This window comes from Lynx rufus, unplaced genomic scaffold, assembly GCF_022079265.1.
Source record: "Lynx rufus isolate CCGP_SWC_20201006 ecotype Redwood Valley unplaced genomic scaffold, mLynRuf1.p SCAF_17, whole genome shotgun sequence".
Lineage (NCBI taxonomy): Eukaryota > Metazoa > Chordata > Mammalia > Carnivora > Felidae > Lynx > Lynx rufus.
The window spans coordinates 3,585,137-3,597,387 of record NW_025814831.1 but is presented as its reverse complement, the minus strand read 5'-3'; the positions used below and the strand labels follow the sequence as shown (position 1 = coordinate 3,597,387).

General features: G+C 53.6%; 1 protein-coding gene across 2 annotated transcripts in view; it reads right to left on the bottom strand.

The window, feature by feature from the left end:
* The window catches only part of CDC42BPB (CDC42 binding protein kinase beta), a 102,307-nt gene that overhangs the window by 41,949 nt on the left and 48,107 nt on the right, over window positions 1–12,251 (bottom strand). For both annotated transcript variants that reach the window (XM_047080035.1, XM_047080036.1), the window contains exons 4-7: window positions 10,079–10,174; window positions 7,287–7,435; window positions 2,718–2,811; window positions 908–1,108 (exon numbers count right to left, since the gene is read on the bottom strand). In XM_047080035.1, coding sequence (XP_046935991.1) covers window positions 908–1,108; window positions 2,718–2,811; window positions 7,287–7,435; window positions 10,079–10,174 — 540 coding nt within the window. The remainder of the gene's footprint in view (window positions 1–907; window positions 1,109–2,717; window positions 2,812–7,286; window positions 7,436–10,078; window positions 10,175–12,251) is intronic.

Here is a 12,251-nt window from a genome sequence, read left to right as displayed (position 1 = left end):
ATCGCCAAGACGCGGAGGGGGTGATTTCCGCCGTCTACGCTATGCACTTTTGTGCTGTTTTTCTGGTAAGGCTGAGCTAACTTCCAAGTGAAAACAATCATCTCTATTCTGGGAAAGTGTCTTTAAAAACCATGGCTTGCCCTGATTGGGAGTTACATGGCAGACCACCCACCACGTTAGTGTTCACGGGCCCCCAACACAAAGAGTTGCTGGGGGACGGGGCTGGGGACCGGTCAGCAGAGAGAAGCTCACTTGGGGGGTGCGGGTGACAGACTGGGGAAGGAGGCGGTGAGCACACGGCCACAGGGTGGGAGCGGCATGAGGACACATGTGACTAAGGGAAACAGGTGACAAAACAGGAAGTGGAAGAGCAATGGGAAAACGAACAAGAAATGAAGGCGAGGCCGACGGGAGGCGAGGTCAAGGGGGGGAAAGGCACAGCTGGACAGGGAAAAGGAAGCCGGGTCAAGGAGGTGGAAGAGTGCTACGCACAGGCGCCTGGCCTGGTCCGGACAAGTAATCTCCGGGAAGCAGACTGGAGAAGAGCAGCCGTGGTCACACTGATGAATCCAGACCCACAGGTGGAAGAGCCCAACGGGCCCCCGCCCCCCGCCATCCCGAGGCCACACCCGGCACAGCCCCGCGGAGGCCCGCCTCTCCGGGGCCCTGCCCCGAACACCGCCACTCCAGCTCGAAGCTCTCTCTCTCCCCCCACGCCCACACCTCCCGTGCGGGCAGCTTGTGCCGACTCCACCCGCAAATCTCTGCTCCTGTCCGGAGGCCAGCAGCCTGCTCCAACCCTATCGTCTCCTCCCCAAAGACGCGGACAGCTTCCCAGCAGCCCTCCCGCCCCCGGGCCCCTGCCTCGGGACTCGAACAAACAGGACGTGGAGATGCGACATCTTACTTCGTGGTTCATGATCTTTCCGTAGGTCTCCACGAGGGACTCTGCGTAGAAGGGCGTCTCCCCATACAGCATCTCGTACATGCAGACGCCCAGAGACCACCAGTCACACTCGGGGCCGTACTTGCCCATGCCGTCCTCCATGGCCTGCAGGATCTCCGGCGAGATGTAGTCAGGAGTGCCCACGGCCACAGAGGACTGGACCTTGAAGGAGAGGGGGTGTTGGAGGGAAATCCTGGGGCAGCTCCGATTCCAAATTCCCAACTACTCCCTCTAAAACACTGATAGCAAATGATGAAATAATCGTGGAATAAAACTAGCACACGAGCATGATTTGAAACCCTAGTAATTCAAAATTCACTGCAAATGAATGAATGCTCTCCTGCAGCAATAAACGTGAGGCAGTTTCCAGAACGTGTGAGATGGCCTCGCATGCCTGGTCTCTCCTTGCCCGCATGCCCAGCACAGCCCCCAGAGGGCACTGTGGTCCCTCAAGGGGTGGCATTTCCCACATCCTCTGTCACTGCCCAAAGTGCGGTCCAGAAGCCATGTGTGTTCAGGCCAACCCTTCGCAAACTTCCGTGTGCATACAGGCCACCCGGGCTCTTGTGAAACAGAAATTCTAGGGTGGGGCCCAAGACACTGAATGTCTGTTTCCACAGACGCTAAGGCTGCTCCCCCAGGGCCTACCCTTCCATCTCCCAAATGGGAACATCTGGAAATAGTCCAGGCACTGGCTGGGTACTCAGGAATTCTCCAGATGGGGAACCAGGAGGCTCAGGCCTCTACAAGGGAAAGGACAGTTCCTCAGCCACTGACGTTAGCAGTAACAGGCTTGACGTGGGGCCATCGCTCCGGAAAGCCGTGGCCAGCGAGGGCAGTGAGCGTCGTGAGAAAACAAGGGGGCAGCGGGTCAGCTGAGGAACCAGACTGGTCTTGGAGCGCATGGAGAACAAAGTCCATTAGACTGAGGGAGCAACCGTAACAGAAGGCCTGGCCCAGGAAGGCCAGACAGACTCTCCCTCGGGTCATGTCTGAGGAGGGGCCAAGGGGTACGAGCAGCACCCGGGTCAGACTGGACCGCGGGGAGGTCGGCCTCCGTCATGTGACCAGAGTCACTTCCCCGCTCGGCTGCCTGGCTGCAGGAACCGTACGGTAGACAGTGGGGAGACCGGCGTGAGGTGGCAGCACGGGAAGGGTGAGGGGACGTGCGGGCAGGAAAGGGAACCGACACTCGAGCTCAGTCCGAGACCACCACGCTTGTCGTCGGAAGGCTGGATTTGAGGGCAGCACCAATCTCAACTAAGCAACACGTGGTCAAGACTGGGGAAATAAGAGACTGATCTGGTGGGAAGAGAGTGACCCTAGTATCAAGGATCCCTGTTTCTAGATGGACAACACCCACAGAGAGAAAAGCCCCGCCTGACAGGAAGTTACCTGCCCGCACACAGAAATGAGGAGTCGCTAACACAGTCGACGTCTGAGCGCCTGACCGGCCCGCACCAGACGTTTCAAGAAAGGACCGAGGGGGCCTGCGTGTCACTGTGGCAACGGCGTGCTCAGCCACCTCGCCACGTGAGGAAAGGGACGACCCCCAACTTAGAAGGCACACGTACTACTGATGAGACATGGACATCAAAACCGAGGTTTCCAACTTATTTAGAAAATTTAAACTGTCCCCCAAATGTGAATCTTTTTAATTCACATTCATAAACTTGGTTTCTTAATTGGATCTCAAATTGAAATGTTAAGTCCCTTCTAACTACAAGCAAAACCCAGAACCAAATGAAAAATCTCCAACAGAAATACCTACAGTTCCATCGTCACTCATCTTCAAACAGGATCCAAAGTCGGCCAGGCGGATGTGACCATTCACGTCCAAAAGGACATTGTCAGGTTTAATGTCTCTGTGAGTAAAACAAATCAGTGAGTCAACCATTTCCACGCCACACATTAGGCAGGTCAAAGCCTGTCACCAGTGGCGTACCCGCCGAGGAAATGCTAATGCCATTTCAGGACAGCTGTGGCAATCTTGGGAAAATGTCTCTCCATGGCACTCTACTCGCACACGCGTACGGAGGGGGCAGTCACCACCACTACCGCTCACTCCTGTGCATGAGCTAATCCCCAGTCAATCCGACGACACACCATCTTGTTCCCACCGCACAGCTGACCATGCTTCCTGAGTGTCTCCTTGATGCCCGGTGCTGTGCTTGACCCCAGGTCTATGACAGTAACCAGACCCCACAGCCCCTGCCATCACGAAACTTCCACCAGCTGAGAGGGCAGAAAATGAACGTGCGAACGCACGAACACGCACGTGGTCTCAGTCAGCACCAGGGTATGATGCCCACGATAAGCGCTGGGAAGAAACCAGAAGCAGCAGACAACGGGGCAAAGGGTGTCTGAGCACAGACGTGATGAGAGCAAGAGACAGGTGAGGTTCTGGGGCAAGACCACAGCAGGCCAACAGCCCCCCACGTACCCCACGCTGTATCTGGTGGACAAAGACCCGGGGGCTGAAGACCTAAGCCATCTGTCCAGCTGTCAGCAGCAAGTTCATGGCAGGAAGGTAGGTCCACGGCCGACCTGCTGCTCTGTGGACTTGCAAACATGGGGCCCCTGGGGAGGCGGACGGCCTTTAAAGAACAAGCTCTCCCTCCTGGTCAAACAAGTTCATGTGACTGGACCGCACAAAAGGGAACAGACTTCAGGAGGAAAGGCAGATGTTCACCGAGAGGAGCTCAGGTATGTGCTCACACGACAGAACACCACACCTCAGCTACTCCCAACATCAGGGACGCATCTCACAAACAAAGGTGAGAAGACGACGACAATTCTTACCCAAAGAAAGATCCACAAAGCAAAAGAAACTAGCGCAGCACCCCAAACCGAAATAAAGAGGAAAAACAAAGCAAACCCTCAATGAGTCAGAAAAATAAAAAATTAAGAACAGAACCAGACAAAAGCAGGAAGAAATGAAGAGATTTAACTCAAGGAAGAAACAGAAGACAAAATCTTATCAGGAATGGTGACTAAATTATAAGATGCCCATAGAACAAATTCCAGTAAAAATCTAATGAAAGGGCACTGAAGAAAGGGAGGGAAAGATCTAGAGGAATGAAAATAGACGACACATACAAATAACTGGAGTCCCCAAAGAAATTGAAAGAATAAAAGAATAAAACATAATATTTGAATCTACAATCTGAGAGAACCTTCCAGAAGTTAAAAAAAAAAAAAAAAGGGGGGGGACTGCATTATAGACTGATGGGCCCATCAAATTAAAAATTTTCCCATGTCCTGTTTCTTGGAGCCAACCTGATACTAAAGTTCACATGGATCAATTAATGCGTGAGGACAGCTAGAAAAACCCTGGAGAGAAAGAAAGGGGTCTGATGGGGGAACTAGTCCGACACGGCTTCTGCCTCCAAAATTAAAGCGGTACGGCCCTGGTGCACAGACAGACAGAAAGACGACAGGACAGAACGCCATGGGGAGTGAGTGCGTGATAAAGATGTCATCTCACCTCACTGGGGCAAAGACACACTTCCTAAGTGAGCTGGTCTTGGGACAACAGGAGGGCCTCCTAAAGATAAAATCAGACCCGCTCCAGAACCACAGCGGCCACCCGGCCTGCCCCCGGCTACCTTCGTCAGATCCCTCTGCTTCATCCTGCATCTCTCCCGCGCAGCTTTCTATTTGCTCCAGTTTTTGTTTTCGTTCTCTGGATATTCCTTCTCTTAAAACTGCACCGTTCTGACTTTGTTTCTGAGCTGCACTCTCCGTTCTCTCTGGGGATGTCATGTCCTCGAAGGCAAGTGACTGTCACTCTTCGTTTCTGCCTCTGCTGTGATCTGGGGCTGACCGCTCCAGAAGGGGCTGTACCCGCCTGTGTGCCCTGCTCCCTGGTCCCGGCTGCCCACCGCTTCCCACGCTGCCAAAGCCAGGGAGCACCCGCTCTGCCTGCAGCAGCCCGGCCGGAGGGCGGTGGGCACGGCCCGAGTCCCCACGGCCCACATCCGGCCACAGAAAAGGCCCCACAGCTGTAGCACAGGGTCTGAGTCCTGCTTCTTAAATCCAGCAGGGACACGGCTGCTGTGCTGACGACACACACTCATTTCCGGCCCCGTCGAATGCTGCTTCGACCCACAGCGAACCTACCACCTGCGGCCGGGGCAGGACTGACTTCCTATCAAACCTGGCTTTGTAGCCTTTCTATCAAAAATGCAAGCTTTCGGTTTTCAGACTGGGTCGTTCAAGTGCTAAGTCTGAATACTGAGTTGACGGGGGAGGGCGGTTAATCACACACACATTTCATTCTCCTACTATGTCTGGAGATCAAATGACAGAGTGAAGCTTCTACATAGCTAATTAAGAAAATAAGGGAAAAGCTTTCTAATGAGGGAAAACAGAGAAAGAATAAACCACTGAAAAAGTGGTCAGATTAATTTCCCTGGAGATCGGTGACAAATACAAAGACATTTAGCTCTGGTATGAATTAGTCAAATTTCTGTCAGAATATAAAATCGAATGTTGAAAACAACCATAGTAACTGTTAGAAAAGCAAGCACAGCGACATTAAAGAATCCATGAAAAAAGAGAAAATGCCCTAAAAGAAGTGAAGGTTCTTTGGGAGCCGCGCCCTCTGCTTACTCTGTGATACCTGGACCCACAGGGCAGTGCCCTGGGCAGGGGCACGTGGCCCCCGCGCCTCAATTTCCCCACCGAGCAGTGAGGTACGACTCACGGCGAGACCTGAAGGGCTGTTCTTGTGACACCCCGTGCCGTGGCCACCCTTGCAGCAGGAGCTGTGTCTGCTCAGGAAAACCTCCTGACGGGCAGCAGAGGCCGGGCCCTGGGCGAGGCGGCAGCGGGGCCCGATGTGACGCCAGGGGGATCGTGGTGGCCGTGAGCCTCCCAACGGAGGACGGTAATGCCCTCACAGTCCCGAGGAAGGGGATTTCCAATCTAAAATTCTTACTAGATCATCCCTCAGTCACACAAGTGGATGGAGTTAAGATACTGATCTCAAAAACATGATCTCACAAGCCACCTTGATCCAGAAACTACAGACAATCCATGCTACCTAATCAAAAGAATAGACCAAGAAAGGAAGATATGTCACTTGGACAGCAAGGGATCCAATCCGGGGAGACGGGACGGGAGCGTCTCCGGGGAAAGAACTCTCAGGATGCTGGCAGAGGCACCCAGGGCAGAAGGGAGCGGGAAAGGAGGAGCAGCGGTTCCAAGAAAAATCAGACCTATGCTACCCGACACGCCTGTGTGCGCAGAGCTCTGTAATTCAGCACAGGGGATGACTAGCCGGTTTGGGGCAACCGGTGACGGCTGCCACGGAAAAGCCCGCAAGTGAAGACTCAGGACCATTGCCACCCCCAGAGGAAACGACTTATGCAAGTGGAAATGCGGGAACCGCCAGGCTCATCTGTCACACTCACACAGGTGTTCCACGATGGACCTGACGGGGATTTAACCAACAGTTATCGCTCAGGAACTGGGACGCTGTGGGAGGGGGGGTCTGAGAGTGTGCGTGGGAGAGGGCTGAGGGAGAGAGCTACTTCTGGAAAGGGTAAACTGCATCTTAACAGATGTGATCTGACTCTCCCTCCTCTGCAAAAAAGAGAATGGCGAGAGAAGCCGGTCAGTTAGGAATATGAGGCAAATGCCGCAAGAAACAGCGTAAAAAGCCGACGAGCTACCTGTGGCCAGTGGAATCCGGGCAGGGCAGGAGACGCGTGCTTTCTCTTAAGCCCTGTAGCGCTACCTGACTTGAAAAAACCGTTACCATGAACATATTTGATAAAAATTATTAAAATAAACAGCCAACCCCACGGGACGAACTTGCTGTCTTAAGCAGCAGAAAGACACAGAGGTGGCGCCCGCGCAGGATGCAGGGTGGGCCCGCAGCGCGCCCGGGAGGGCGGGAGGCACACGGCCACACAGAGCCAGTTATTCTCGCTCGAGGTGCTGTGCTGAGCCCCTCTCCCCAGCCCAGTCCTCTTCTGTGAGTGCCATGATGGGGGCCGTGCACCAGGGAAGGTGTTGTGGCTGGGACAGCAGACGGTCAGGGAACCCGTGAACTAGGGGGCGGGCACCCCAGGGAGGAGGGATCAGCAGCGGGAGGATGAGCTGAGGTCAGCAAAACATCTAAAGACAAGGCGGCTCTGGGGGACCCGCGCTCGAGCATCCTCATCGTCACAGTAACGCTGGGACCTGCTGGTGCCAGGCGCTGGGGCGGCCCAGGGTCTGCGAACTGCGTGGCCTCTCTGGACGGCCTGGAGCCTTCGACAGAGTCTCGGGGCCCCGAAAGGGCATCTTCACGTATTCAATGCCGTTCCCATAAAACACAAAAGGTGCGTACCTGTGCACGTAGTGAAGCTGATGGATGGAATCGATGGCCAACACCATTTCACCGATGTAGAATCTTGCCATATCTTCTGGAAGCTTGTCTTCGAATTTACTGAGCAGGGTCAGTAAATCACCACCCACGTAGTAATCCATGACTAAGTACTACAGGTGGGAAGAGGTGGGAGAGAACAGAACATTCGGTCAGCGCGAGGCCTGACAACGAAAGGCCGAAGTTCTACCACGAAGTCCTCTGGCTCTTCCAGTCTGGAGCGCTGGCTTCCGAGCTGCTCCTGTGTCATCCAGGATTTCCCCACTCAGTACCTCCCGCACCATATATGTCGTACTTTCAGTTAGGCATCTGACGGAGAACGAATTTCAGGAACAACAGCGCAGAGGATGGGGGCCGAGAGCAGGGCAGGAGAGGGGCTGGGAGGCCAGGACGTGGTCCTGGAAGGAGAGGAGGGTGACAGGCACCGGGGAGTACTATGTGGAGGCAGAGGCCAGACCACAGGCTGGCGGGCGTGCGGGGCGGAGGGAGAAGTTCTCCGGCCCCTAAGAAAGCGGTAGGAGTAAGTCAAGCACCCATCTAGCCGAGTCTCAACGGTTTCCATGCTGGCCTAGAATTCTAAACAGAAAAATGAAAATGCTCTACAGCAGCACTGAACATGATCGACAGGCTCCTGGAGAACTGTAAGGAATCCGTAAGAAAGTAAACTAAGGGGCCATAAGGCAGAAACTTACTTTTAGAGTAAGAACCAGACCAATTATTTCCTCTGTCATGAAACACAGGGATTCTAAGTCAACAAGGCAACACCCTTCTAGTCGCTGGAGAAACAGGTTTAATTTTTAGGACACGCCAAGTTTAGATGCCTCCAACAGAAGGAACAACGAGAATGGGCTCTGTGGGGCAGCCCAATGACTCCGCACGAGGAAGGAGGCCTGACGCGGCCTGCCCCGCTCTCCAGGCCTGCTTCTCCACCACCCCACAAAGGCAGAAACTGCCGGGGTCCCAGAGAGAAGGAACCTGCCCGACAGCACCACTCAGGGGCGGCAGAGACAGCAGCCAGCCACGGGTCTGCGAACCCCAGTACCAGGGCCCAGGTTCACACACTAGAAAGCCCAGAGCCCCTGCCTTCCTTCTTGATTTTCACTGTACCTCTATTTGTGCAACTCCAGACACTCAAGAAGATGCCTTCTTGGCTGCGATTGCTAACTGACCATCTTCCATCAGACATTTCAGACTGCAAGACACTACGCTGACTTCAGGAAAAATTAAACAAAATATGTTGTTTTCCTTCTGTACAGATCTGCGCCTGAACTCCTCGGAAATGGACCCGAGATGGTCGCCTCTGAGCGGGGGTGATGTGCACTCGGCGGTCTGCTGGGGAAGGGCCCTGAGCACCACCTCCCGTCACACGCTTGGACAAGTGGCTACGTCCCCTCCTGCTCCAGATGCCCCATTTATTTATTTATTTTTTTTTCCCCCAACGTTTTTATTTATTTTTGGGACAGAGAGAGACAGAGCATGAACGGGGGAGGGGCAGAGAGAGAGGGAGACACAGAATCGGAAACAGGCTCCAGGCTCTGAGCCATCAGCCCAGAGCCCGACGCGGGGCTTGAACTCACGGACCGCGAGATCGTGACCTGGCTGAAGTCGGACGCTTAACCGACTGCGCCACCCAGGCGCCCCAAGATGCCCCATTTAAAACGTGGTGACAACCTTCAGGGCCTAAGGCACGGGGTCCCTGGGGAGACGGAGCTAACCCACGCGCCCCTGCTTGATAAACACAACGGTCCCTCTGTAGACATAAACATGTATGTTGTAAATTCTAAATAAACAGTGTAACAAACCATGTTACCTAATTCTGGACATTCAAAACTGACGGATGTCTTTGACGTGGGAAAGAGACGGTTGTAAGATGAATAAAAGAGACCCTATGTCCCTCTTGCTGTAGGAACGGAGCACAGAAGTGCGGGTGAGCTCAGGGAGATCGAGCTCAGGTCCCTGGCCCGAGGCTGTGCAGACCTTCGAAGCCCCTGCGGCCACCACTGGGGCTGCGCAGGCAGGAGGAGCCGGGCAGAGACCAGCTTCTCCAAGGACGGTGCTTGCCCCACACACCCAGAGCTCCACGTGAGGACCTTTTTAGGTTTAGGCAAACCTTCGGTCACACGGTCACTCTGGAATTAAGAGCAGCTGAGGGCAAAGGTTTGGCTTCTTTTCCCTTGTGAGCCGCTGTTTTGGGTCTGTTTTACAGGCATCTACGCTGACCTCGGGGCACACGTGTCAATCGCACAGCGGACTGACCGGTCAAGACTGAAAGCCCCCACTTAGGTCGGAAGAAACAGATAACAAGAGTCCCCCCAAAACCCACGTCAGAAGACCTCAGCGAGCCCAGCTCGTTCGGGGAGGACTGCACACCAGCAGTGTCCTCGGACGGCGTCAGGCATCGTGGGTGACACGATTACCCGCTCAGCGCCAAAGGCTGAGCCACTGTGGGTCCTCGCGGCCCTCTCTCTTCAAACATGATCCAAGATGGAAAATGTCTTGAAGCCCCAGTTTATTTAAATGTAATAAACCCGGGGCACAAAACTAACCAGGTTATCTCGTGATGAGAATTGTCTGCCTTTAAAAAACCCCACCCAGTTACTACCTTAAACCAACCCCTTCGTTCTCTCCGAGCACATATAAACACTGTCAATTCCAAACCGCCTCGTTAGGTTTTTAGCAGCAGCACAAACGAAATCAACCCATTTCGCCCACATGCCGTGTGACGGACCCTTGCGGCGCCTGAGACCCAGACGTACCAGGTGGTTTTCGTCCTGAAAGGCGTAGTGCAGAGTGGTGATCCACTGGCAGTCGCCGTTCACCAGCACGTCGCGCTCTTCTCGGAAACAAGCGGTCTGTAAAGAATCAGGGGGAGAGTCGGTCCGGGCCCGTCCGAGGAGTACGGTCCTGAACAGAGGGGTCCCTGCCGCGACAGGCTCTGGAGACGCGTCACCTGCCTCCCAGGCTGCAGGAAGCTCGGCCTCCCTCACTCACCTGGAACCGGACGCATCCTCGCCTCCCCCAGGCCTCTCCTGCACCAGGGCGTCGGAGAGCTCGCTTCCTCGGGCCGGGCCCGGCCCCTGCCCCTTCCACACACGCCACCTCTGCAGCCGACAGAGGCGAGTCGGCCCGGCTCACAGGTGGATCTCAGCAACACTCTCCTGGGGGGGCCCCTCCCACCCAGCACGGCCCGACCTCTCTGGACCAGACCGGCTTCCTCTCGACAGCCTGGGACGTGGCCGCCCCGCGTCTGCCCCTTGCTGTCACACACCTACAGTCTAGCAGCCACATGGCTGGCGGGAAACGGCACACACCTGCTTACTGAGCTGAGCGCCGGAAAGTGATTTAATCACGGTAACTGGTGCCACGGTCATAACAGGATTCTGTGAAGAAGTATGGTCTGCAGCACATAGGTAAAAGGCTGTCTTTTAGGCTGTTACGGTTTATTTTTTTCTAAGAGCTTTATTTCACAGGTGGTACCTAGATTTAAAAGTGACCAGGTATTTTGGCATAATCATAATAAAACTTTCTCTTTGTTGATCACCTAAGATTTTAACTCCCTCTAGATCTGAAACTTGCACAGCTTAACAAAAATGACAGTGGCACTGATGGGAGCCCTTGGTCCACAAGGCACCGGGGAGTCCCACCTGCTCTCTCATGAGACTCACAGTGACCTCTGGAACTTGTTTTGTCTTATGAGCTTTCTATTCTAAACTTGTTTTTAAAATTTTTTATTTCGAAAAAAAAAATGACTGAAGTAGATGTGCCCCAATTCTACTAATTAAAAGCAGATAAAACAACTCAAATGGACCAGCAATCAGCTTACGATGTCCAAATGTGCAGAGACCAGTGCTATGCCCCCCAGCCCACGGCCCCCCAGCCCACAGGGCCTGGCACAGGGCAGCTGCAAGGAAGCCCCAGGGCCGGGGCTCCACGTTCTCAAGGGTCTACCCATCTACATTTAGAATAAAAGCCATTCTTAAACTCAGGGCCACCAGCATGATGACCCACAGACAGGAAATATATGTATTATTCAGCAATTTTGTTTTGAGAACTTTCAGTACTTTTTTAATGAGCAAAACAGATGAGCTAGAAAGCACAGCACGACCCACAAAGTTATGAATTCACAGCTTAGCGACTTTTCCACCGCCCCCTCTTGGTGACGTCATGCTTTCAAAGATTAGTGTTCACAATAAACTAATTTATTAGGAATAAAAAGATAAATCACTTTAACCCTGTTATATCAATATTGTTATGTTTTTATATGTATCACACACACACACACATATATCCCATGACATGTACCCTGGGATAATCGTAATAATTAGCAGACATCCTTGGACTTTTCCGACTATGCCAATTAGGTAGGATCTCTGTAACCAGATTTAAATTTCATAATTTCAGAATGTACTCACCATGACATCTGGGTAAATACTAACTAGTTATGATAAGGTGAGAATCACCTCTCCCCAACCTTGGGACTTTTAAACACACACACACACACACACACACACACACACACACACACACACACCCCGGTCTGGAGGCTGACACTGAACAACCAATCACTCCTCTAAAAATATAAACTTAAATGAATTTGCTACTAGCCTTTATTTCCCTGCTTATTCCTCCCCCAAACTCTTATGCACCACCAGCTACCCTGTTCCCACGGAAGAGTCACTCCAGCGATTTCCCTTGACCCCCAGAGCGCTGACGGTGCCACGAAGGGCTGCTGGGGCCAAGGCACGGCCACCGCGGTACCGCCTGAGGCAGAGTCCCCAGGCCCAGGTGACCACAAACACAGCGATGCTTCAGTTAACCAGCCTGCATTCATCCGGCAGAGGCCCGGTGCTGGGCACCACGGTGGGAAGGAGGAGGGTAGGGACGGGGAAGGAGAACAGGCCGTGACGGACAGGTAGGACGCACTGAGGA